This window comes from Lagopus leucura, unplaced genomic scaffold, assembly GCF_019238085.1.
Source record: "Lagopus leucura isolate 7727_CA_CO unplaced genomic scaffold, USGS_WTPT01 Super-Scaffold_100001, whole genome shotgun sequence".
Classification (NCBI taxonomy): domain Eukaryota; kingdom Metazoa; phylum Chordata; class Aves; order Galliformes; family Phasianidae; genus Lagopus; species Lagopus leucura.
Genome location: NW_024962262.1, coordinates 4,788,649 through 4,815,691, shown reverse-complemented (window position 1 = coordinate 4,815,691; position 27,043 = coordinate 4,788,649). Strand labels below are relative to the sequence as shown.

The 27,043-nt window shown below is 40.5% G+C and overlaps 1 protein-coding gene across 8 annotated transcripts in view; it reads left to right on the top strand.

Moving 5' to 3' along the window:
- Positions 1-26,551, top strand: part of LNX2 (ligand of numb-protein X 2) — a 59,216-nt gene extending 32,665 nt beyond the window's left edge. For 7 of the 8 annotated variants that reach the window (XM_042867622.1, XM_042867623.1, XM_042867624.1 and 4 more), the window contains 9 exons: positions 438-960; positions 8,950-9,185; positions 10,855-11,054; positions 14,385-14,765; positions 16,446-16,592; positions 18,137-18,314; positions 19,844-20,075; positions 21,757-21,915; positions 24,058-26,551. In XM_042867622.1, the coding sequence (XP_042723556.1) occupies positions 560-960; positions 8,950-9,185; positions 10,855-11,054; positions 14,385-14,765; positions 16,446-16,592; positions 18,137-18,314; positions 19,844-20,075; positions 21,757-21,915; positions 24,058-24,193 (2,070 nt within the window). In that variant the 5' untranslated portion in view covers positions 438-559 and the 3' untranslated portion in view covers positions 24,194-26,551. The remainder of the gene's footprint in view (positions 1-437; positions 961-8,949; positions 9,186-10,854; positions 11,055-14,384; positions 14,766-16,445; positions 16,593-18,136; positions 18,315-19,843; positions 20,076-21,756; positions 21,916-24,057) is intronic. The other variant, XM_042867629.1, reaches the window with a different exon arrangement.
- Positions 26,552-27,043: the final 492 nt, after the last annotated feature.

Here is a 27,043-nt window from a genome sequence, read left to right as displayed (position 1 = left end):
AAAAAAAAAAAGAAGAAAGTGGGACCAGATTGCTGAATAAAATCCTAATCGCATATTGAAGGCCACCTTTAATTACATGGTCATATAACCAGTGCTCCACTATGGAGTGTCTTTGTGCTAGATGCTGACTGCGTGCATCTGGTGTGACGCTGCATAATGTGATGTCCTTGCTCTCAGCAAGCTGCTTCTCTTGCAGGTGAAAACTGTGCTCTGGAGCAGCTGTTACAAAGCTGTGAAATGTTTCTCTCACAAAACGAATTGTGCCGGTGTATTTTTCAGTGCTCTCTTCTGTGACAAATTTACAGAAAACAGAAATGTTCTCTTAATGGAACTGTTGTTACTTTGTGGACTTTGGTAAACACAGAACAAGTCAGTAGCTCCAAGAGCTTTCATACTTTGTGTCACGTCAATAATTTTTACTTCCTTATTTGTTGCAGAAAGTGACACTCGAGTGAAGAACAGAAGCCAGCTTTTCTGAGGCTTCTAGGCCCTCTAGGATTTGCAGGAGCAGACCATCCTATGAGGAGGAGGAGGACTCCTTGGCGTTCCTAGCTGCACGATGGGGACGACAGGTGATGACATGGCTTTGGCGGAGCAGAACGCCTCCTTGAACCCCTTGTGCTTTGAGTGTGGCCAGCAGCACTGGACAAGAGAGAACCACCTGTACAACTACCAGAATGAAGTGGACGACGACTTGGTCTGCCACATTTGCCTTCAGCCCTTGTTGCAGCCATTGGACACTCCCTGCGGACACACTTTCTGCTACAAGTGCCTAAGGAACTTTCTGCAGGAGAAGGATTTCTGCCCACTGGATCGAAAAAGACTCCATTTTAAACTCTGCAAAAAATCCAGCATTCTCGTTCATAAACTCTTAGACAAGTTACTTGTTTTGTGCCCCTTCTCATCGGTGTGTCAGGAAGTCATGCAGCGATGTGACCTGGCGGCACATCTCAAAAACAGGTGAGCAGTGCAGATGATGGGATTGGAAGACTAATACTTACACAGATTCATATCTCAGGATAAAGTGGGGGGCAGAGGGAAGCGAGGGTTGGTGTGGCTATGAAATCCACAGTATAGCATTGTAGGAAATGATACTGAGCCCAACCACAGTGCTGAGTCCATTCTTGGACATTGCATAGAAAGAATATCAGGGAACATGTGGAGAATCATGGGAGGAACAAGGTGAGTCAGCAGGAGTCTTGGAAAAGTGAAAGGCAATGGGGTTATTTAAGGTAGAGGAAAATAAAGACCGAGTAGTGAGGAGCGAGGCAAATGCGGACCATGTCTGCAAAGAGGAGAGAAGCAGGGCAGAAGGAGCAAAGGAAATTTAGTTCAGATTTTAGGAAAAAAAAAAAAAAAAAGAAAAGCTTTGTAATGATCCAGCAGTGGCATAGATTTCTGAGTAGGATGGTTGTGTATTCTCCATTTTCAGAAGAGTGCACAAATACGTTAAACCAACTTTTAACAGGAGTAGTTACAGCAGCACAATTTTTCCTCGAGATAGGCTAATGGACAGGGTGCCTCTTGAGACTCCTGCAAGACCTATTTTTCTGTTATTCTTTGTTGTTCTGTTTTAAACCCGTTCACAGGTTTAGGAGCTTATTCTGAACTGTTAATCATTTTATATTTCTTTTCTTTTATGCTTTCCTACCCTAATCATTTAAATAGTGGCAGGAGGGCATGACAGAAGAAGAGGAAATAAGATTATCAAGTTCAGGTTAGAGTAATATTTAATATTATGTAGACTAGTGCATTTCATTCTTCTGACAAAGAAAAGCATCCTTGCTGTTGGAGGTTGCTACATGAACGTGTTTCATTCTTTTGTGTAAAACATGTCATTTATCTCGATGGACCAATATTAAACTTGTTCTGAGGGGTGCATTTAACTGCTTTGGTTTTCTCTGTAGTTTCGGAAGGCACTTTCAGTAAGCAAATATTTATTATTTTATTATATGAGCCATTAACAGAAGTTTGAACATAACACTCATGCTAAAGCTAAAACATGATGTAATTCATCAGTCAGAGCTAAAAGATTTTCTGCACATCTAGACAGAGTAACATATTTTTAAACTGATCGGAGATTTAAGGAATTACAAGATGAGTATAGTGGGGAATTACATTGAGAAGGAAATAATGCATTCAGAGGAAATGCCTCTGCTTTCAAAGGATCCTGTTCACATGAATTGCTTCTGATATCAGAAAATATTTCCCGTGTATAACTCAATGGGATTGGTGCATTTTCACTTTCAATTCAGCTCACATGTTGTGTTTAACTTGGAAAAACTATGTTCATTTTGCAGAGAGAGGTTTCAGAAAGGCATATAACTGTCTCTTCAAAAAGCATCAAAACCAGAACAGGAAGCATTGTGCGTCTCTGTTGCATGTAGACAAAATGTAAAAAACAAAACTCAGTGTGTGAGCATTTGCCAGCAGTGTTTGTAAAAACAAGCATTGCCTGGTGAGTCATAGCAAAAATGGATGGTACGTGGCCACTTTTCTTCTCCTCAGTCACTGTACTGAGACAAGAACTTTCTGTTTCCATCCCACATTAATTTAATCATGGGTTTTGCTCTTACATGCTTTGTTTTATTTTAGTATGATACTTTGGGTATTTTAAACCAGCCCAAGCCTCAGAAGTTGCCCGTTTCATGTAGAATATTTCCTTGCTGTGTTTGTCCTTGGGCACCATGACACCTGCAAAGGCTTCAAAGCAGAGGCCCAGAGGGAGGAAAGCAGTGGCACAGTGTGCAGTGAGCACTGGAGAGGTTCCGTCTGACTCCTGTTGCTCTCTAAACTGCAGGTACTCTTAAGCCATGGGCCTCCTTCTTCTGCCTTCAGTTCTGTCTAGCTTGTTTTACCTCCCTGGCCACAGTGAGGCATTGGGGTAAATAGTGATAACACCTGCAACATTCCCATGCCTCTGCTGCAGGCAGGAGCGGCACCTCAGGCCCTGGTGCTGAGGAGGCTCAGGAGAGGTATGCTTCGGTCAGATACTGTTTCAGCAGGGCCCCTTCCATCTTGCCATAAGCCCAAAGACTTCCAGAAGTTGAGAGGCCCAGAGGACCGTGGCCATGCAGTCTGGGGTGCGAGCGGAGTTTTGCTGGTGTTTTTACCCACTGCAGGGACATGCACACATGCAGCATCCTTTTCAGAGAAGTACAGGCAATAATGAGTAGCCTTTCTTGTTCTTTTGATTTTTTTCTTCTCTAAATCTCCATGTTTCCCTGTTATTTTAGGCATGTTCTTTTCTTCCAGGCAGATGACTTCTGATCTATATGATGACTTAGAGGCAGCTGGACAGACAACCTGTTAGATTTATAATCGTAACATTAAACTGATTTGATTTTGATAAGAGCCAGAGTGCTACTAAGACTCTTGCTGCATATTTGGTTTATCTTCAGGTTTCTCACTGACATTTCCCTCAGCTTTTCAGTCCATTTTCCTTGTCTGCTATCTTTCTGAGTGACATAAGGTCAGTTTACTTGTATTTGGAACATTATGTATACTCCCTTCAGATATATATGAAATACTCATTTTCCTAATGCATAAGATTATTATGAAATCTGCGTGAGCTGAGTCACTGGCTTTTCCTGTTTGTCAGATGAAAAAAAGCTTTCAGTTCAGAAAGCTGCTCATCTTGAATTCCTTCTGTTGTCTCAGGGTGCCGATGTGCATTTTGAGTACATGGTGATTTTTGGTTTTCAATTAAGTTTATTTGCAAACATCTGAACACCTGTAAATTATCAATGCTGACATAAGATGTGTCATTTGAATTTGATTTTGTATGGATTACTGAATCCAGTAAAATGTTATTACTGATTATTAAATGTAGGAAAGAAATACATAATTCAGTATTATTACAATTTTCAGCATAGATTAATATAAATGAGTCTTAGTAAGCACTGAAATGACTAGCTTGTATTTTCAAGAAATGAAATCTGATTGGTTAGTTTGGGAGGTTAAAAAACATTCTCACTCCAGTTTTCCAGGATTACTGCAGTCTACTCTCTTTGAGCATGAAAGCTAGAGAACATGTCATAATACCCGCCAGGCAACTTGGAATGCAAGGATGCTGCAAGTTGCTCTGGAAATAAGAGGCATGAGACAATCATTCGATTGCTTCATAATCACTAATTGCCCTCATGGTACCTCAATGCTTAAAAAAAATATTCTTGATTTATTAATCTTTTAGTTTTGTCAGGTTCATTTGGGAAATGTGAGTTTTGAAGTTGAACACAGTGTAATTTGCCTTAAAGGAAACAATGCATGAATAATGTCAGGCCGAACTGTTTTGCCCTTTTGTCACTCAATCAGTAAGTGACAGGTAAGAAAAATAGCTAATGTTTAGCCAAGTAGGTGTCAATTCCACTTCTAAATATCACAGGCAGTTTATCAGAACAAAATTCAAGGAAATTCATTGAGCTTTTTCTATTTGTGGTTTTGATTCAATTAATTCTTACAGATGAATCAGTCCTGAACAAAATCCATTCCATCGTACAAGACAGTATTCCTAAATTTGTGCAACTTTTTAATAGGAGGTTTAAGTATCCCATTTATGCATTCGTTTTGAGACAGGCTTCAATCTTCTTCTCCTGTGTTCTGCTGTAGTGGTTTAAGTTATCATTTTGGATGGAGGCATTTTACCAAATGTTTTCATGTTGAGGCCAGCATCCAGGCCAGTTTTGTGGAAGGCTTCATTTGAACTTTAAAAAGGATTATGTTTTCTGGAAATGATGAAATGTTCACTGTGTCTTGATCAGCATGCTTACTATACAAATTTAGAGTAAGAAGATTACATGAAAATCATTTGTTTAAGTAGAAAACCTTACCATTCAGAAGTTTGGAAATATCAGTTATTTTAGTGTTCATTATAGTGCTTCTGAGCTATTTTTTCTCATGCTAGCTGTCCCTACATGTCTGTTTTTAACACCAAGCAGATTGAAGAGCATATGTAACATTTAGCCTTGTTCTGGCTGTCGTTCTTTACACCTAAGTAGTAGATAAGCAATGTATTCAAAGCTTCTCCATACATACCCCATGGATTCTCTCCTTTGCTGGAAAGAAGTCCTGTCTGTGGTTGGTTTCTGCTCTGAAGCTACCTGGTTTCCGATAGGCTCAAATCCTTACATGTGAGAGACAAACACACAGCAAAAACCCTCTTCTCTGTGTGTTTTCCTAGGTCTTAGTCTTTTTTGGTTCGCAAGTATAGTGCCTTCTTTTCTTTTTTTTTCTTTTTCTCCCCTGGCAAAATTCAAACAAAACCCAATCACTTAGCTTTCCAAAGAGGCAACATGTTTTACTCTGAATTGCAGCTGTAAATCCTGCCAAAATCACTGTTTAAGGTCATTTTGTTGGCAACGTTTTATGAGCAATACCACAGACATTTCAGCTGCTTCTTTGCGGTCTTTGGAGAGCGATTTACTGCAACTGTTTTGAGGCCATTTGGTGTGTTTGCTTTTATGGAACCTCTATATTGGGCAGAAACTGATGGCCCAAGTTACAACGAAATCTTTCTTTTCAGTAGTCACTGAGCAAATGTGTTTTTCGAGCCCCTGCTGTTATTCCATGGAATATATTGTAAACTACATCTTAATTTTGTGTGAAAGCTCTTTTCTTTGCAGAGAGAGATTGCTGCTAGCGTTCCAACAATTCAGCTTTTAAATGAGACACAAACAGACTTGTCTGTTTAAGAAAATACTTTTTTTTTCTGTCTGATATTGTTTAAAAGAGGTTCAAGGTAAAATTTACACTCTGACAACACCCAGAACTGAGCTAAAGCCATTCCTGCTGCTGAGTGGAGGAGGGAGTCCACAAGAAGCTCATTTTACATCCCAAGAACAACTGCCCTTCAAATTTCCTGATAAATAGCATCACTGATGTGCTTTAGCTGGTTGCTTCAGCATTTCTACTCTTAGGTATCTATAGTCATAAAGTAAGCACTCACAAGTTTTAAAAAAACAAGCATTGCTTTCTTCTCACTCCTATTCAAATTGTTCTGACTTTGTAGATAGATATGAAATGCCATTCCTGGAAGAGATATTTCAGTTTCAAGCTCTTATTTATGCGATTTGTTGTAGGAGAATGAGTTCCTGTATCCATAAAAAGAATCTTTGATGCTAGCTTTGAACCTGAGGCATCCATCTGTGTTCACAAAGTTGCTACAGGACTTTGTCCTAACTGCTCTTTATCTCAAACATTTGGCAAAAATAGTGTTAGTAAGGGTGTGCACCTTTAGAGATTTATTGGCACTTGTTAACTGTTACAGCTACTTTATGGTCTCACTATTTGTGAATAATGCATTCCTAATGCTAATAAATATATTTTTGTATTGCAAGTGGAAATGAAAAAGCATCAATTTATGTGCTTGAATACCAACACTTGTTTTTGTTGCTTGGTATAGATGGCATGTCATGTTTAAAGACCTAGCAGTTGGCATGGTATGACTTGATGTGTCTGCTAGACAGCTACTTTTAAGGCCATGGAGTTCCACAGTACCAGGCTGAAAGTCTTAGTCCTCCAAAATCACCAATTCATTTGGGGAAGAAGGGGAAGAATCTAACAGTTAATTCTGTATTGTTTTCTTTTTTTCTCTGGTTGCATAACAGTGATTCTGTTGAGCTAAGTAGGTGTGCTCAGGATGTTCTTTACATTTCTTGCTGTAAGCCTTTGAAATGATAATGAAATATCATCAGCAAAAATAAACCTCAAATCTATTTATATTTCATATGACAGCTTTAATCAGCTGCCAGACAATGATGGGGGAATGTGCTATGTGAACAAGGGGGGAGAACCTGTCTACGGTTTGGAAAGCTTTGACAGAAACAGGACATTTCCAAGGATGGGTTTGTTCTGTCCTGTCTTATTTATTTATTTTTATTTATTTTTGAACAACTCCCCCCCAAAACCCATAGGTTTCCAAGGTGAGTTTTGCCACCTACACCAACTCCTCCATGATCCACAGGCCTTGTGAACAAGCTGCGTTAGGGCTGGCAGCGCACTACTATTTTGGTAGAAGATGTGATGGAAGGAAGTATCATGTTCACAGAAGTGGCTCTGATCTTCTGTGGGTCTGAAGCATCATTGTGTGACAGTGTCAATTTTGAGCAATTCACTTCTTTGCCTAAAGTTAGCACTTTTGTATCAGAGCTGTTCAGGGACAGACATGCAGCGTAGGATGGCTTTGTCCTGAACTTTCAGAGCTTGCAGTGAACAAGATGTTTCTGCAGGAGCCTTAATTCTTCACACATTGCTCAAGAGCTGAATGATATTGGAGCTTGTGCTTCAAGTAATTTTCATCTTTCGTGCTTGCACTTTCTAAAGTTTAAAGAGCAAGATGTCCAGCAGGTGTGAAACTCAGCATTGTCTTGAGGAAAACCCCAAGAAATGATTTCTTAAAAGTATAATTTCGTTATGTTACCTTTTAGGCTCTGTATTTATGCATATTTCACATTTTGGTTATTTCATTCTTCTAAACATATATCACAATATATGTATATGTATACACACACATATTCACCTGTGAGTACCTGTCTCAGTTTATGTATGTGTAGTGTAACTCCTGGAGTGGGATGTCACAAATTCAGCATGAGTGTTTATCAAAATTCCTCAGATCTGAGTAGCTTTGTTAGCATTTCTTCAAAATCCCTCATGTCAAAACAGTCTAACCCTACAATCATTGCATCCTTTTCACAGAATATCAGTACATTTTGATTCTCAGACCACCCCAGTTTGACAGGTTAGAACATCTACACTTCTGATGTCTTCAACTCTGTAAACACATTCCTTATCCTTTTGCAGACATGAATAATTTCTCCTTTTGTTATAACAATCAGTCAAATTCCCAAACAAGGAGTTCTTTTAAGAACACGGTTCCATTTTTTTCTGACAGTGCTACAGTATGAACATCTTTATGTGGTCAGCAGCTCCCAAAGCAGAAGCTTTAGAAAGGACATCAAATACTGTAAGACGTGAAATATCAGAAGCTGACAAAACTGTGTGACACAGCAAAAGTAAGCTTGATGTCCACATCAGTCATTTGCAAATAGATGTAAGACTGTTCAGTAGATGAAGGCTTTCTATCAATTTGCAACATTGCAGCCCTTCTTTACAAAAAAACTATTGTAGGGTTTTAAGTGTAAGTGAAGAATCATGGCCTTAAAATAAACTCATGAAAATCAGGTTATCATGGAAAGAATAGAATGTTGATGGGACATTGCTGCCTGGGGGAAAGCAAAAATTAGACCTCCTTTGTGAAGTCAGGAAGACAAAAAAAAGGATGAGGAGGAGAATGAACCTTTGCTGACTCAAGAGGTCATGAACAGAGAGCTGTTATTATGTCAAACTTCTCACAGACACTCATGGACAAGCGTAATGTTTTCATTATGTTAATGCTTAGATGACAGCCTAGGTAAATTTCATTTCATTCTTTCCTTCCTAAGGTGGCCACAAGAAAATGTAATGCTTCTTTCTGGGCTTAGTGGGGCCAAGGGTGATAGCTCCAGTGGGTGCTCAGATGTGCCCTGAAACAGGGCTTCTACTCTCTGGGGTTTTGTGCTGAGCTTGTTCAATCTTTTCAGAAAGGTTTGTCTTCCAGAAGCTGAAATATACATAGTGAAAAAAGTCCTCATTCAGAGTGAATCACAGCACATTTAGTTCTGGGCCAGGAAGCTACATAAGGCAGATTCTGTGAAGTAAGCAGTATCATCTTGGTCTCTGTCCACTGACATGCATTTTGGCCGTAAAATCATAGAATCGTATGTCAAAAGGGCCCTTAAAGATCATCAAGCTCCAATTCCCTGCCATGGCAGGGTTGCTTGACACACTAGATCAATCCAGGTTAACATTTATGACTTGTTTAAAGCCGTGGCTTTGAGGAAGACTGACGTTGCTTGGTGGAGAACTGGCACTGTGGTTCTTGCTGCAGATTTGATGTCAGTGTTTTCTTTGCAGGTGCCCTGGGGCCTCTCACCGAAGGGTTGCCCTGGAGAGGCGGAAAGCGAGCAAGCTGCAGGCTGAGGCTGAGGCTGAGGCCGGGCCAGGTGGGCCGGAGCAGCCCAACAGCGTGTCCCCAGATGCAGAGCAGAGCATCGTGCCTGCTGAGCAGAGCTTTACTCCTGCACTGCCTGCTTGGGCGGATGAGCCTGGCATCGACAATCCTCCTTTTGAAGAGAACACAGGAGCAGACAGTATGTCCTCAGTTACCTTTTCAGATTGCTTATCAAGTGTAGGAGCGGTTATGGTTGTCAGAGCTTGTGTCTTTGGAAGACTGAATGCATGTTTGTTGGCTTTTTCTTTTTCTTTGCTCTTTTGCAATTGAATGCTGGTAGGTTTCGGTTATGGGCAAGTGTGCAGCTGAGCTAGAATAGCAGTTCAGAAGGAAAGAAATATGCATGTGTGTGTGTGTGCTGGATATCACAGTGCTGTATGCTACACCAACACCCATACATTAGAATCACAGAATCTTTAAGAGTGGAAAAGACCTCTCAGATCATTGAGTCCAATCATCAGCCCATCCCCACCATGCCCATTAACTGCTTCAAGGAGGTTGTGGATGCCCCATCCCTGGAGGCATTCAAGGCCAGGCTGGATGTGGCTCTGGGCAGCCTGGTCTGCTGGTTGGTGACCCTGCACATAGCAGGGGGGTTGAAGCTCAGTGATCATTGTGGTCCTTTTCAACCCAGGCCATTCTGTGTTTCTGTAATCTCTAAGTACCACATCTATGCAGTTCTTGAATGCTTCTAGGTACAGTGACTCGACCGCCTCCCTGGGCAGCCTGTTCCAATGCTGGACCACTCTTTCAGATAAGAAATTTTTCATAATATGCAAACTGAACCTCCCCTGGCAAACGAAACTTCATTCCAAGTGCTCTGAGGAATTCTCCCTGTTCAGGATGCTGAAAACAGGAATAACATGTAAGAAACAGGTCTAGTCCAATCCAGGAGCAACACTTATCACAGCCTATAGCGATGTGGCAGCTTTGCTATGTGGTCAGCCACTAATGGAGGTTCGTTATATCCTGTGAGCAGACAGAGTAGAAATCTGGTCATAATGAAACTCTCTCACTAAGATAGTTCATGTCAACCTAGTGGCAGTGAGGCCGAAGCCATGTGTTTTCTGTAAAATTGCAGCAGTTCTTATCTAAGATGAGATTTCTTTTCCCTTCTCCTATGGGTCCGCACTGGATCAGCAGGCTTCCTGCACACCAAGTGCTGCCCTGCTTGGCCCAGAAAGCAGCTGAGTAACTCCTGCATCCACTCGCTCTGAGTTAGCAACAACACCTCTAGTGTCTGGGATTTTAGAGAGGAAGCTCTCAGCCTTACCACAGAAGAAGGTGGTCATTTCCCCTTCCTTCTTCTGTGTATCTACCATCCCTTAGCATCTTCCTTTGTTGTCTCCATGCTTGCTTCAGAAATGGGCTCTTCCTTGGCACCTGTTATCTCAGTGGAAGCACATGATTTGTGTAATAGCAGCTAATGAAGAAACATAGTGAAAATGTTCTGTGGGCTACGAACCCAAATGAATTTTTGCTGTTGTCATCATCAAGTGTGAATACACTTGATCAAATGGGAGATGTTTATTATAATAAAGGCCAGGAGCCAAAAGGTTCAGAATATGAAAAAAACAGTTAACCTCAATTTCACGAAGCGTAGGTGCTGCTAATTTACTATTGATTATTTCTAATGATCTAGGTGAACCAATAAATACCAAAACTAATACTGTCACAGTTGTTTAGATCGTGAAACCATTGTGTGCCATGCTCTAGTCAGTCCTCTGGCAATTTGCTTTATTGAAAGTGGATGAGTTGTAAAGGATATTAATCATTTTTCTTTCTTTCTTTTTTTAAATAATTGGCAGCAAATCAACAGCCACCTACCTTGCCTGAGGGAGAGATCACTACTATTGAAATTCATCGGTCCAATCCTTATATTGAATTAGGAATTAGCATAGTGGGTGGCAATGAAACGCCTTTGATCAACATTGTTATTCAGGAGGTTTATCGAGATGGGATCATTGCCAGAGATGGAAGACTTCTTGCTGGAGACCAAATACTTCAAGTATGGAATCTAATTACATATTCTGTTTGCTTACTTACCATTCAGTCATTGCAGAACTGCCTGCTAAATGAGATGGGAGATTTTCCTTGTCTGACTATGTTGTGTAAATGTTTGCTTTGCAATTATCAGTTAGAAAGCCAATTAATATTCAAAGCAGAGCCCATTGTTCTAGCACTTTTGGCTATGATGTTTTGTGTGGTTCACAGGATCAGCCCCTTAGAATTCGTTTTTCTCCTCTTATCAATTTTTAAAACATGAGCTTAGTTTTCTGAGTTTAATTGTTGTGGGGCTTGTTCTTTATCTCTACTTTATGTGTGCTTTCCAGAAGAACTAAAGGATGCTTCTGGCTAACAAGTTAGCAATGTTTGTTCTGTGTAGAAAGCAATTTATATTTTCTTAGACCGACTTTGTCTAAGTTGTTATTTTAGTCTCATTTCAGTGTTATCTTTGAGCAGCCCCAGCAGCTGATCTGCATCTTTCAGTATTTGTAAAAAGATAAAATCAATAGTATTCTTCACTGACATCATTTGAAGCAAAGTTGTTTTTTTTTTCTAACATTTTCACAATTGGTTAAAATTTAAGTTAGTTATTATATGATGTGTATTTTTGTTACAGTTTTCAGTAACTAGCCAAAGACGGTGTAAAAGGATCTAATTCTGTTGATTTTATCATAGGGGAAGGAGCTAAATGCAGTAATCTGTAGATGGAGAAATCTTTAGAAGAATGACAGTAATTGAATTCTACATAAACAACACAGTCCTCCGCCTTTTTTCTATTTTGGAATCCTTCCACCTGAAAAAAATACATTTCCAGTACATTTAAAACTGACTTCACTAAAAATGCTTGCTTTTGATGTGATAGCCTGAGATCAGTCCAAAAATAGCATCAGCCCTTTTCATTCCCATTTTTTTTTTAAATCTGGGAGAGAAAAGTAGCTTAAGCAGTGCAGTTATACTTGGAATAAAATTAGTTTGCACTTCAGAAAATAGAAGTCCCTTTTAAAAAACATATCTTTTTCCTCTTGTTGATTGTTAGAAGAGTAGCTGGCCAAGGGTAATGCTCGGGTCTTCCAAAATGTTGCCTTCTTAGCAAGCAGTTGCAGGCACTGATTAAACACTCCCCAGTTTATTCCCATACTCAAGGGCTCTCATTGGTTGCAGAATAGGGACCTTATCACCAAAGCTTTGGAAATTCTTGCCATTTGGGCAGCTGTCAATTATAGTTCCCAAAGCCGTAAGTGTCAATAAGTTGACTATAAATAGGATTTATAAGCAGCAGTGTGTTCTCCCTATCAGCGTGCTGACACCGAGGCTGTCAGATGCTAGGAAGGCGTTCATCAGAGTCCTTTTGTCACGATGAGGATGAAGTGTGGGAGGTAGAAGCCAAAGTTTTTTAGAAGATACAGTGTCTTTATAGCTCCACAGTTGTCTGGGCTGGTGCTGAGTTGTATTAAAATTACCAGGCTTGGTCTGTACAGACTGTAATTAAGTAGAGAGTTAGATGCAGTTCAGTACATGCTTCAGCCAGTCCTTTCTGAAAATGTCTTCAAAGACTTTCATGAGAGGCAAGTGCTGAAACAACGCCAGAATGAGCTGCAAAATGAAGCTTAGCATTTCACTTGTCCAGTCAAACAAGAAGTATTACTCTTTTAAGATCTAAGGGAGCAGCATTTAGAAACTGGTACATAAACGTGCATGTCGTGTATAACATACAGGTAGGTGCCTAAAAGTGCTCTACAAATGGGCCTTTTTGTGCAGGACTGTCATAGTCCTGTACAGTTCACCTAAATTCACCTAAAATATGTTCTATGTTCTAAAATATGTTCACCTAAATTCACCTAATTCACCTAAAATATGTTCTGATGAGAATCTGTTTTCACACAGAAAACGAAGTCTGTTTTATTCTGAAATTGTGGGCTGCTTTGTTGAAAGAAGAATTAAATTTTGTTGCATACATTCTTCTATGCCCTTTGCGTGCTTCCATATTTTATACATCTACTTTAGCAAGCGACAGCTAAAAATAAAACTAAATTTAATTTGAGGGCTCTGAGATGAGCCCTGGTGGAGTTTGCTGGTGGCAGCTTTAACTGTTCTTTCTTCAAGCTGTGCCTCCTCTCCCTCTGCTCAAGGTGACAACCTGTCTGGGGCAGCACTGGACAGGATATGGCCAAATTGTTTGACATTGGCCCCTTGACACCCACCCCTCAGCTCAGATGTGTGATGGGAATGTCATGCTTGTTGTACAGAAATGTCTGAGTCCTTTCTCTGCCTAGCTTTTGGCTGGTGGCTGTTTTTGTTGTTGTTCTGGTTGGATTTTGGGCAGGGGTTGGGGGCAGGTCAGTATGTGGGTATTTATTTTTTATAGTTTAGTATATTTTTTTGTATTTTGATAAATACTTGGCCTTAATTTTAAAATTTGGTATGCTTTTTAGTATTTCTACTAAAATCATGAGGACAGGGGCTCTTCCATCAGGGCACAACAGTATGTGCCAAAGATGACTTGAAAGTGTTAAGTTTCAACCCCTTTTTGATACACATATTGCTTTTGTGCTCGTTTTTGTGGTGGTCCTATTTTCAGTTAAATCTTATTGTACTATAAGTTTTTGTCTTGGCTGTAGTAGAAGAAATGACTGAATATAACTGATCTTTCTATAAGTGGGCCACATAACAAATGATTCTTGTGTACAAGGAGGGAGGGCTTAGCCTGTTTTTCATTTACAACTGACTTTTAACAGCACAGGCTGCAAATCTGAAAGCTCACTGAAGTCAGTGGAAAAAGTCCTGAGTTCATGCAGCGACTTCACTGAGGCCTTTTCTTTTGCCTTAGTGAACAAATTTAAGTTTTCTGGATTTCAGTTCGTTTGTTAATGTTTCACATTGTGGAAGCGCTGCATATTGTTAGATGTTAGCCTTCCTCAGAGACTTTAAGGGATTGTTTTTAGAGCTGTTGTTTCATAGATACAAGTAATATTAAGCTTGCTGGTAAAAGCATTCATGAAGTTCTTATTCTGGAGAGCAAAACGGGAAAAGATCTGAGAAGTGCAGGAGACCAGGAGAATAAAAATCCTGTAGCATGAGGATGGAGGGTGCTCGCCTTTAGAGAGATGTCACCTTTGTGGGAAGTAGGTTTGTGGACGGGGCAGACAAAGCAGGAGCAGGAGAGGATGAAATACAGACAGATAAGTAGGTTGCTCTAGGTGGGTTTTCTTGAGCTTTGCAGCAAATGTAGTTCGGAATGGACTTTATGTTCGTAATTTCATTATGTTCATAATGAGTAGTAATTGAAGCCATGAAACTGCTGTTCTGGTTATTGTAACGTATTTTTTGGCAGGTGAATAGCTTTGACATCAGTAACGTGTCTCATAACCACGCGCGAGCAGTGCTGTCACAGCCCTGCACGGTGCTGCACCTCACCGTGCTGCGGGAGCGGCGGTTTGGGAGCCGTACCCATGGCCACACTGACACCACCACCACCACCTGCTCCTCACGGGATGACAGCTTCCAAGTCACGCTGCACAAACGTGACTCCAGTGAGCAGCTTGGCATCAAGCTGGTCCGCAGGACAGATGAGCCGGGAGTCTTCATTCTCGACCTCTTAGAAGGAGGTTTGGCTGCCCAAGATGGCCGGCTGTGCAGCAATGACCGAGTGCTTGCCATCAATGGCCATGATTTGAAGCATGGGACACCCGAGCTTGCTGCTCAGGTTATACAGGTAATTTGCATTCCTGAAGTCTTGGCTCGGTGTCTTGGGTGAAGATTGGGTGGAGTCTATCCCAAATAGAACAACTTGTGAGTAATAGCTAAAGTATGCCTCAAGTTGCACCAGGGGAGGTTGGATATCAGGAAAAACTTCTTTACAGCAAGGTTTGTAATCACTGGAATAGGCTCCCCAGGGAGGTGGTTGAGTCACCACCCCTGGATGTGTTTAAAAACCGTTTGGATGTGGTGCTCAGGGACATGATTTAGCAGAGGGTTGTTAGAGTTAGGGTAGTAAGGTTAGGTTGTGGTTGGACTTGATGATCTTTAACGTCTTTTCCAACCTGAGCAATTTTATGATTCTAAAAGCCTGTGGCTGTACAATTCTGTTATTCGTGTTCTGGAAATGATACAGCCAACCGGGCTTTGGCATTTTGCAGATGAAGTTTATCTTAGTAGAAGTGAAAAGTGATTCCCTAGCATCACAGCTTGTGTATGCTTCCCTAGCATGCAGCCTGAGTGTTAGATGGCTGCTTACTTGGCCTATTGCTTAACAGGAAAAAAATATGTACTGTAGGTTTAATTTCTTGTCTGAGTGAGGTCTATAAAAGTGGACATTGATTTGCATTGATTTACCTGTGTATGGCGTTGGTGGGCAGAATGTGACAGCGAATTGCCAGACTTCACAGAAGCAACAGACAGCAGCTAGAAACAAAAAGTCAATCTTTCATGAACCTAGTGCAGTAAAACTCATTTCCTGAGCATTAAGGAAGAGCTATTCCAAATGACTGGCTCTGCTCTGGACACAGATATTACCCAAAGCGTGATGCAGTCAGACATATGACCGCTATCTATTCCTGCAAGAGAAGCTCTACTGCACACCTTCCCCCTGATCTGTAAGGAAACAGCTGCATTCCTTCTGATGGGATGCTGGCAGAAGCGCTCCAGTTTTGGTAAAGTTGGGATAGACCAGTAGCAGGTTCTTGCAGTCTAGGGCAGTCAATTCCCTTTGCTTAACCTCAAGTTCCAACACCAAACGAGAACCACAATTTAAATGAATAAAATATGTGCTTCAGGTATCATTTTAAGAGCTTCCATTGTAGCTAAAGGAAAATAACAATGATTTGGGTGTTTAACACTAGCTTCTAAGTTTCTGGATATGGTAAAATAGTCAGAATTTTACAACAGGTAATTTTTATCTCTTGAGGTGTGTTTTTGCAGCAATGGAAAGAGTTGATATTTCATTTAATAACTCGTATCTGAGTCTCCTGATATTCCCAGATCTCTAGGATTTAGTGGTCTGCTCATGCATAACATCTTTCTCTGAAGTCTTTGAAAAACACAATGTTCAGAACTTTTGACAAAACTCTGCAGATCCTGGATACATCATGTGCATATTTCTTTTATTGATAGAGGTTGCACAAATTCGTAGAGGCTGCAAATGGAATTGGTTTCTGTTTGAAGCTTCGTAACACTGAATCAGTCCTTTTTGCAAAGGATTTCCAAGTGAAGCAGATGTAACATCAGAAGTAAGGGAGTGCTACTATTCCCTCTGTTCTAAGGGGAATTGCAGCAAGAATCAAGTAAGGGACTGAGAACTTCATGGCACCTCCAGGAGCTGAAAAACAAGTTCTGCTGACTTCATATTTCATCATGTGTATCCTACAGACTTTATTTTGTTTTATATATTTGACAGGCCAGCGGGGAGAGAGTGAATTTGATCATCTCTAGACCCATGAAGTCACAAACAGTCAGTATTATCCGAGATACGGGGACTCACAACAGCAACCCACACCAACACCAGTCCCAGCAGCTGTTTCACAGCAGACCCAACTCACATAAGGTTGGTGTCATTCGAGGGTGTTCTTGTTTCTACCACTGTGCTGGCTGCAACCAGCAACGACAGGACATGCAGTTTTTACTATCCAGCATATAAAGATCTTGTTGAAGAATGTGTCCTCTCCTCTGTGAGAATGGGAGAGAAAGGCAGAACGAGGAGACTTTCATTAAGCTAGTATCAGATTATCTGTAAGACTGTATGAATAAAGCCTGTCCTTGAGTTCTAACTTCTTGTTAAAACAGTGTGACTTCTTACTGGTCAGATTTTGTGAAATAATTGTCCTATTGACCGTGGCAATCAAGCCACCTTTCCTCCTACCCAGTCTTTTAGCATCACAGTCTAATGTCACCCTTCTACTGGGAGGATTTGCATGTGTTGGTAGTATTTTCTTTTAAAAGCTTAGGTACTATCTTTACTTCTCTCTCATTGATCTATAGGTGGTGTAGAAGTCTTAATACAAAGTTTATATAACTACATGGCACCTGCCAGTTAGTCCCAAAGCCTGAAGACTTAAGGAGGAGCTGTCTTTAGAAGCTATGAGTTGCATATTATGTGATTAACATGAACTTGCAGGGAGCATACTCAGTCAGAAGAGGCATGTGGCATTGGAAGTAGAGGAAAGCAGAGCTTCCAATTTCTAAGAGAAAGCATAGGAATAAAGAAGTGTTTGTATTTGGAAGAATCTTCCAGGTTATTTGGTTATTTTGGATTCTTTCCGAGCATTTTGTTGATTTAGGATGTCATTGCAGGTGTGTGTGCAGTGATTTCAATGTGTCACTAAACAAACTGAAGAGGAAAGATTTGGGCAAGTGAAATAAATTGATTCATGTCTAAATCCTTAGATAGTGGAAAACTAAGTATGCACTAAACTTTCGAATTCACGTGTTAGAAAATGAAATATTTTCTTCTTGCTTCAGGTTTGGGTTATCATTATGGTTATTAGGGAGTCTGCTCAATGCATCTATTAACAGCCTATATATAGCATTTACTGACTTCAGTCACTCTGTGCTCTGAAAGAGGCTACATACCAGATGTAAAAACAAACATGACATATGAGATTTTAAATGGCCTCTCTGTGTGATTGTGAAAACACACATTTTCGTTTCTTACAGAGCTTCTTTGTAGTTGTGGGCCATGTTCTACTTATGAGTAAGGTAATGCTGATGTTCATCAAGACATCAAAAGATTTGCTTCTGTTTGGTTTCTCGACTTTTGGCCATATGGTTTCATAGCACAATCTTAAAATTTAGCCTATTCCAGTCTAAGAGCTAAAAGAAACTTGAGTGAGATTTTCAAGGTTGGCCTTTGTCAACTTTCTGTCTACAGTTAAGCATCTACATGAGTAGCATTTTTATTTTTTTTCTGACCTGGAGGAAATCCAACTAAAGCCAATTTGCAGTACAGACTTAGTCCTTAAAACCATTCTGTTAAAGCACCAAAGTATAGCTTTGAAGTGAACTTCCTTGCATTTTTTCTGTTTGTTTTTTGTGTGTGTGTGTTGGGTTTTTTTCAAAGCTTTAACTACACTGTTTATTCTTGTCAAACAGGACCTCTCCCAGTGCGTTACATGCCAAGAAAAACACATTACTGTGAAAAAAGAGCCACATGAATCTCTTGGAATGACAGTGGCAGGAGGCAGAGGCAGCAAAAGTGGCGAATTGCCCATTTTCGTGACAAGCGTACAGCCCCATGGGTGTTTGGCAAGAGATGGCAGGATTAAACGAGGTAGGGCTTGGCTTTCCTGGTGTCATGGATGACCTCCAATTGTTTTTTGATGAGCACATTCACTGAAATCACGGGGTGTCATAAAGCCTTTTAACAAATGTAACAAAGCAATGATGGATGTTTGCCCTCGTGTTTCAGTAACGGAAATACAGTATTTAGTATCACACTTCCACCTTTTCTAGGAAAGGGATGTTTAGAGCACGATTGCAGGGAAGTGGAGGAGATCAGGAAATGTCTGGTTACATTCCTTATAGCTGACTGTAATCCCCTGAGCTGAGTGTCTCATGATGCTTCGTACTGTAGTGCACGCGTCCTGTTTTGTGTTTCATTTGGTGAGATGGGCTCCATTTCTGCTTGAGGAACCCTCACTGTACTATCTGAGCAGCTCACACGTTCCTGATGGCAGGTAATCCACCTGGAGATTACCCTCAGAGCTTCATCTGCAGTGACTATGAAACCTAAATGCTATCTTGCTTTTTGTCCAGCACAGCCTGGTTTTGGTGGTTTTCATGTGTGCTACAGCACCCACCCCTGTTCTTCAGGTTTGCAGAAGGTACAGGGAACCTGGAGACATAGGTTAGACACAGCATAGGAGAGCACAGTCCTTGCTGATTAGTAGCTAAGCATTGGTGATTAGAATATATTGTGTCATATGTGAAACAAAGACTGTGTATGGGACCTTGGCAATTCAGAATTCACAGAATCTCTAATTGTTTTAGGAATTCAATTTAGAAGGATGGGGAGGGGAACTTCAGAAATTGAAATTGAAAAGGAACTGCATGGGAACCTCCTTCTATGCTTCTGAGATGGGGAGATTTACACCCACATACCACAGTATACTGATGTGAAAAATACAACTGATGGAAGAATCACAGTTATAGTTTCATTGTGTAATAATAGAGGAGCCAAGGCAGCCACAAAAATGGTTTTAAGTTGTGCTGCACCTCAACTTTAGCTTTCCTTGGGAGGCAATAACTTTTAAGAAATGAGTCTCATTCCAAATGTGGCTCAGGTGTTCACGTTTGCTTTGGTTTTCCTGGCTTTCATCAGTATGTGAGACATTGTGTGAAGAAGGAGACTCTTACTGCTTGAACAGTAAATTACATTTTTGTTTTCACCCTGAGGCATTTTGATATTACTCTGAAATACAATAGAATTTGTGGCACTTTTTTTTACTGTCTTGGACTCTTTCCAGATTATTACCTTTGCACAGATGCTCATTTTTCCTTCTGATGGATTGGATTTTGCACCAGCCTTTCCAGTTGTTTTTGTATTCATTTTTGTTCTCCTAAATTGCAAACTCAGAAAAGCCAAAAACCTAAAATGCTCTGTGGTGCCTCACTTATCTATAAGATACAGTTGTGGTGCCTGAATTGTTGCTTACTGAGCTAATGTTGCTATTCACATTCCCAAGTTGTTCGTTGAGACTGTCTTGGCTCCAGAAAATTACAGTATTAGGTGAAATCCTGGTCAGAGACGTACTGTAGATCATGACAGGCTGCTGTGTTCTTACTTGTGCCTCTAAACAGGTGATGTGTTGCTGAACATCAATGGCATCGATCTGACTAACCTCAGTCACAGTGAGGCAGTGGCCATGCTGAAAGCCAGCGCTGCCTCCTCGGTAGTCGCCCTGAAAGCACTGGAAGTTCAGATTGTAGAAGAACAACCCCAGGCCAGTGAAGAACAACTGAGTACCATCAGTGAAAATGAATATGATGCCAGTTGGTCACCATCGTGGGTCATGTGGCTGGGGCTCCCAAGGTACTGAATTAATTAATACAGTAATTAGTTACCTGTTTTAAACTAAGTCGGAGAGAAATACAAAAGCAGAGACATTACAAGCTGCAGGACATCTGCCTTTATTTCTGCCTGCCTAACCAGTTCAACTGTACTCTGTTTGCATTGTGCTCATGATGAGGATCATGAACAGAAGCAGCATTCTCTTAGGAAACTGGAAGGTGAAGAGACTCTATTTATCTCTTCAAAAACAACAGTAACTACTCACATGGATTCTCTTCATTTAATAAAGCTCATCTTTTCCATTGCTTAACCGTATCATAGTTTCCAGTAGAGTATCTAAAATCAGAGAGATAATCAATAATAACACAAAGTATTTACCCATATGTCTTTGTGCTGGTTTACTACTTAAATTTACAAGGCCAAACATACAACTTTGGAATATTGGATCAGACTTTCCATTCTCATACTTCTAACACAAGTCTCTTCCACACAAACCCGGATTTACAAATCCTCATTTATTTCTTTTCAAGAACCCACTACCATCTCTGCCAAACATGGAAGCTCTTCCAGGTCTGCAGCTCCCTCCCTCCCCATTCCTAATCTGCAGTCTGCTTGACAGCATCATGCTTCATTTTACTATTCTGTTTTTCAGTCTCTTGTGGCTTCATTCTGGCATTGCTCACTATCAAGAAGAGCTCCCACTACAGTGAATAGTGTTGGTAACTTCAGGCAGTGTGCCAGCTAATTCCTCTCCCACTGATGGACTTAACCAAGCTCAGGACTGTAGTTAAAATATAAAACAACAAAAATATACAAGCATACTGGGGGCAAAATATGTCTGAAGATAACAAATATGTCTGAATATAACACAACTATGAGTTATCCAGTGTCAGTAAACTGCTTTCAGCTTTGGTAAATGTAAATATACTTACTCCCCATGCCTTAGTAGTGATTTATTCCTTATACGCTGTGGAAGATGATGTGTTGCTCCTATGTCACTCGTTGTGCTGCTGCTCTTTAAAGAGCATTGTGTGTCAGTAAAGAACTTTGCATCATTATGGCCTGGAAGTTAATTTCTAGGGCTTTTTGTTTGTTTCTTTGTTTTAATTGCAGTCCCTATTTCACTGGCAAGAATTTTCATGAAGGAGGTTATTACATATCCCAGTACAGTTAGTGGAGCACGATCTGGATTGTTTACCTGCCGTGTATCAAAATGGTTAATCATGTGTATTTTCATTGCTGACGGTGAATCAGTTCAGAGGTAGAGAAGGTGACACGTGAACTTCTAGATCTGTACTTAAAGTGTAAAAAGGATAAATTGACTAGAGGTGGGAGAAACATGCACTGCATTTTTTGACTTGCAAAGTGAATAGGTTGGATATGCATTTTCCACCCACATTCTTGCCACCTAGAAATCCCTATAAAGCCATTTTAGTATGAAGTAATTATTCTAGCTTTGCGTTATTTCTTTTTAAACATTTATGTCTGAAGAATGTGGAGGTTGTTTTTTTTTTTTTTTGTAATTGGTCTGAATATGGCAAAATTACTCTGTGGGCAGCATACTCTAATCACCAGCCTTCCCCTTCTTCTCCCTGCTTATTGCAGCACTGATGTGAGAGAGCAGGTGTTGTGTCTAGTATGGAAACACCTACCCGTGGTATACCCAGCTTTTCTCTTGCTTTCCTGTGCTTCCATTCCACAGCTGCCTGCATAGCTGCCATGACGTAGTGCTGCGGCGGAGCAATTTAGGAAGCTGGGGTTTCAGCATTGTCGGCGGCTATGAGGAGAACCACACCAACCAGCCTTTCTTCATTAAGACCATTGTCCTTGGAACTCCTGCGTACTTTGATGGGAGATTAAAGTGAGTTAAAAAAAGCAGTAATAGTAATCAACACTTGTACGTAAGCACATGCTAATGCAACTAAAAGCTTAATGAACAATTGTAGCCCCTGGTGCAGCCCACTAGCTTTATCCTTCCCTAAAGCTTTCTGAAACCACTGCTGAAAACCCCAGTACTAAAGGTGGATGCTGCTGCTTTAATAGAAAGGTGTGAAAGTAGATGAAACAGTCAGTACCTCTGAGGAGATGGTTAAGGAACAGTGCCCTGAGTTTTTGGCTGGCAGGAAAGGCGTGGATGAATGGGGTGAGTTCAGTAAAGGCCTCTAAGGTGGTGGACCCTTCTGGCCTTAGAGATTAAATGATTCTACTTACAATCTACATTTGGGTGTAATTTCCAGGTATACTACTCATTTATGCATTTGCTTTATGTAGGGTTGTTTCAGAATTGGGACTTACGATTCCTGTTAAAGATTTTCCTGTTCATAAACTGATATAGTTTTTGTAAAGGAAGGAGTGAAAAATATGCCCTGGATTTGTAAACATTAGATGGCTTGAAGTTTTATGGCATGATTTTTACGTGTATATTTACTTATATGATAACTTAAGAAAAACATGTGCTTATGCCTAGAGCCTTGCCAGCAATAGATTTTTTGGCTCAGTGACTAAATAAATAATGAAAAAAATAGTTTGGCTGAACACAAAATTACTTTTTTTTTTTTGGCCAACTATGAAACAGTTTGGATTAAATGAAAGATTTCAGTTCAATCCAAAGTAAATAATTTCAGATTGGGGAATTAATCACTCTAAGTCTTAACACAGATGGAAATTTAAGATCATTCTTACAAAGGGAAGAGTGCTTGTGGTCGTGCTTACTCCTTGTAAGGAATAGAAAAGATTCTCTTCTGTGATACTGCGGTGTAGTAAGTACCCTATGCTCACATCTGTTCTCTTTCTGAGACTGTGGACTTAAAAATAGGCCTCTCCCATCACAAGTGGGAGCTCCTTAGAACTTGCATAATGTATTATCATGGGACCACTCTTTCTGAGCTGTTCCATTTGGTTTAAATTATCTGAATGTTTTGTTAGGCTAGAGAGAAAGTTGGGGAAAAAAATCACAGTCCAGTAGTTAAGAATGTCTTCTGCCTACAGCATCAGTCTGCTATGACTTTATAGATGAAATGGCTTCAGCAATTGGGTCAGTGAGACCCAACTCAGTCAACTGTAGCATTGTGGTTTGGATGCTTTCTTGGGTGGTGGAATACCTGGTTCAGGCAGAGAGGGGCTCCTGAATGCACATTTGACCAGTTGCCTCCTCTTCCTTCATTCTGCCCTAGTGGGGGGAGCTGGGAAAGCCCAGGAGAGCACCTTTTTGCCATCCACTGTGGTGCACCCGATGGCTGGAGGGATTAGTTACAGGGAAAGTCCTGTTCAGTCCGCTGCTCCGAGGGATCCCAAATAGACTCAAGTTGTAGAGAGGGATATCAGCAAAATAGAACGTAGCCTGGGTAAGAAGAACACAGGTGCTTTTTTGAAATTTTACTTGAACTTGTAAAAACTGAAGCATAACCTTCAAGGAGGATTTTTTTTCAAGGCCAGCAAACAGCACCCTCCCAAATTTCTGTTCCCTGTTTCAAAGCACAGAACTGCTAGAGCTTCTCAGTTGAGCCATCTGCTCTAGGACATCTCAAGGCACATGGTTACATTTGACAAAATTGTAAGCCATTTAAAACAGGGTTCTTGGTTGGAATGTGATTGGTAATGGTGCTTATCTTTACTTACACCTTCTACATTAAACACGTTTGGTATAAATGTGTTACAATTCACACAAACAAAAATGCTGTGACATACACATGCTATCTTGTTATCTTGTCATCTTGCCTTGAGTCAAGTAGATCTTTCCTGCTCTCTCTTCTCACATTTCCATTTGGGTCAGTTCTTAATGCAGAACTATTTTGGTGTCAGGGTTGGAATCCAGCGATCTGAGAATTTCCCAGATTTATGTCATTAGTAAAACAGACTGGATACTGAACCCTTATGTTTGCTTTGAGCTACAGTTCAAACCTAGTGGAAACATGCCTCTCCAAAGATAAAGTGCTGTTTGCTGGTGTCTGTCAGTTACAGCAGAGCAGTACTCATCACTGGGTTTTCTTCTTGTGTTTTTTAGGTGTGGTGATATGATTGTTGCTGTAAATGGACTATCAACGGTTGGAATGAGCCATTCTGCACTTGTTCCCATGCTGAAGGAGCAGAGGAATAAAGTAACTTTAACTGTGATTTGCTGGCCTGGAAGCCTCATCTAGATTTATGAAATCATTTTGGTTCGAGCAGCTTCATTTTCTGGATAGTCGGCACAAAAATCTCCTTTATCTCTTTTTCCCCCACATTGGTACAGCTGGTTATAAGCAGGGCCAAAACTGCTGTATTCACTTTCTTCCTTGGCTCTTTATTCATGGGCTTTTCAGACTCACTGTATGTATCTTGCCATCCTGAACTAGCCATTTCTGTTTGCTACATCCATTGCTGATGCAAATGCAAATGCACACATGCTCACACAGTAGGAGCTGTATGCTCCTACTGCCATACAGCTCTCACTGAGCCTTCCCGGTCAAACAACAGTCTTACAGTCAGCAGAAGAGCCCACCTGTTGGTTGGGTTCCTCTGAACAGCCCTTGGTTTCAATGTATTGTAAAAATGTAGCAGCCACGTACCCACTCTTTGAGAAGAGGATGTGTGTCAGTAACGCAGTGGTGCATCTACCTTCTGCTGTGAGTCAGAACCCGTTTCCAAAGGTACCCCCTTCCACTTTGTAAGCCTTTCCATGTTTGAGTCAGTATTTCAGACTCCCTCAAGGAATCCATCTTACTCCTGAGAAATTGTTGGGTCCCCATACTTTTCCTTTCAGGGCATCGGTGTTCACAGAAAAGTAGGACGAAAGCCTGATATTACTGGAATTTTTATAAAGTGCAATAATTGGACTCTTTGTTAGGAAACTTTAATATATTACGGAGTTTGTATCCTCTAATGAACAGAAACATGGAAGCAATTACTGTTGCAGTGCTGGCAAGAAGACACGTGCCCGGGGTCACCTTTGAGGGAATGGCCTGCAGTGTTAGACTTTCCTTGACAGATGAATGTTTTGCTATGTCAGGGAATTTTGATGAACATTTTTACTAAGACCATTTTTACCGTTTATATTGTAGCTGTCGGCTCTCTTGCTCCACGTGTGGAAGCACTGCTTTGTCTCGCACCTTGTAGATGAGAGAATCACTTAGAGAGAAAAGCCCACTGTTAAGAAAACACCCGAGGTTTGCAGGTGGGCAGGCAGGAAAGATGCCTCTTTTCACTCAACTCCCAGCTGGAGTTCACTCTTCACTCTTTTCACTCTTTTCCCAGCTGCAAAGTTCACTCTTCCTCTGTCACCTGACAAATGTGCAATGCCTTGGTATGAATGCTGAAACAATTTGTCTGGCATTGCAGGATTTTTCTTTCCTTTAGAGAGCACCTGCTGTTAAGATGTCAGTAAGGTAAATACTGTTTATCTTGAATCGTATTTAGTATTTTTAAAAACAAACCTGTAACTTGTAGACTTTGCCCTCCTGTGATATTTGCAGGCTAAGCACCACCCATTTATTTAAAACAAAGAGGAGTGTGGCACATAAAGCAGTGTGCTGACCTGGAGCAAAACCTACGGGTTGTCAGTGTTCTGCATAGCTAAAAACAGCTTCATTTATAAACCAGGTTCACATCTGAGCTGACTTTCTGAATGACCTCTGTATTGTATTATTCATTACCAGAGAATGTATAGGGGAACCACAGCATATATCAATTGTGAAGCATGAACTTTACTTTCACCCTTAGCCGTTGTAACATTGGGGCGTATTATCGCATGTCATTGATCCCAGTAGCTTTGTTTTAAAAAGAAATTCAAGTTCCTCTTTTGCAAAGGAAAAAAAAAAAAAGAAGAAATAAAATCTCATATGAATGAAATGGTTTTATTCCTCTCTATGATGTATGATAAGGGTTTAATTTCACAATACTAAAAGAATGTTCTGTACAGTATATTACTGTATTGAGAACTTTGTTTCTGATGCAAACACCAAACTTTGATACGCTGGCTGATTTGAGGAGTTTCTTCCCATTCCAAAATGGTGTTATAATGTATACTTTGCTCCTAATGCAGTTTTTTCTTTTGTAAAGTATGTCTTCGTGTAGACTTTAGGAAAGACTTTGGTATATGTACTAGAGCTAACTTTTTTATTATTGTTATTTTCAGAGTAACACTTTTCATTCAAAACCCTACAAAAATCAGATTTTTAGCATTTATTTTCTTTTCTATATACATATATATATGTACCAAAAGCATGGGTTAGCTTAAGCAGTGTGGTTCTGTTTGTGTGCTGTAGCTTCTGATCAGAATGTTTAGCATTAGAAACTTTTCTCTGACTGAATTTCTTTCCTGGATCTTTTTTCCCCTTTCTCTCGTAGCTGCATAGTTGGGTTTGTTTCTCTGTGCCTTCTGTTTTAAATTATTTCAAGGTTTTTTTTTTTGCTGTTGTTCTGTTTTGTTCTTTTTTTTTCAGATATTGCTATCTAATTGTATGGTATTAATGAAGGATGAATGGAAATAAAGTTCATTCTACTTATTGTAATAACTCCAAGTATCGTCTCACTCTTTGCAGAAGAAACGGGTGCCTAAATGCAGGCTGAGTTGAAGGATTTTTGTTTTTGATGTGGCTTTTCACAAACCACACATTCAGTCAGCCAGGGCTACCTGTCAGCTGGTGAAGTAGTGATTCCAGCATGGAGAAGTGTTCTGAAGGGAAGGTAATCTTTCTGCCCTGTGGTCCTTGACCACAAGCAGCATTTTCGTGGTCCCCCCTCCTGCCAGCTGCTACTGATCAGCCTGAGGATGTTCCACAGCACAGATTTGATGCAAGGAGGCAGTTTTGCTGGAAACGTCACATTTTTGAGAACCCGGGGCTGCAATTTGCGCCTCCTGGTAATCAGTTCCCATCTCCATCTCCTGCAGGGAACTGTGCTCTATCTTTAGACGTCTGCTAAGCCAGAATGAGTCTTATAGCAATTTCTAGATGATTTGCCATAAAGTTTTTACTACTCATATTGCCCGGAGCCTAGATTCCTGTCCTCTG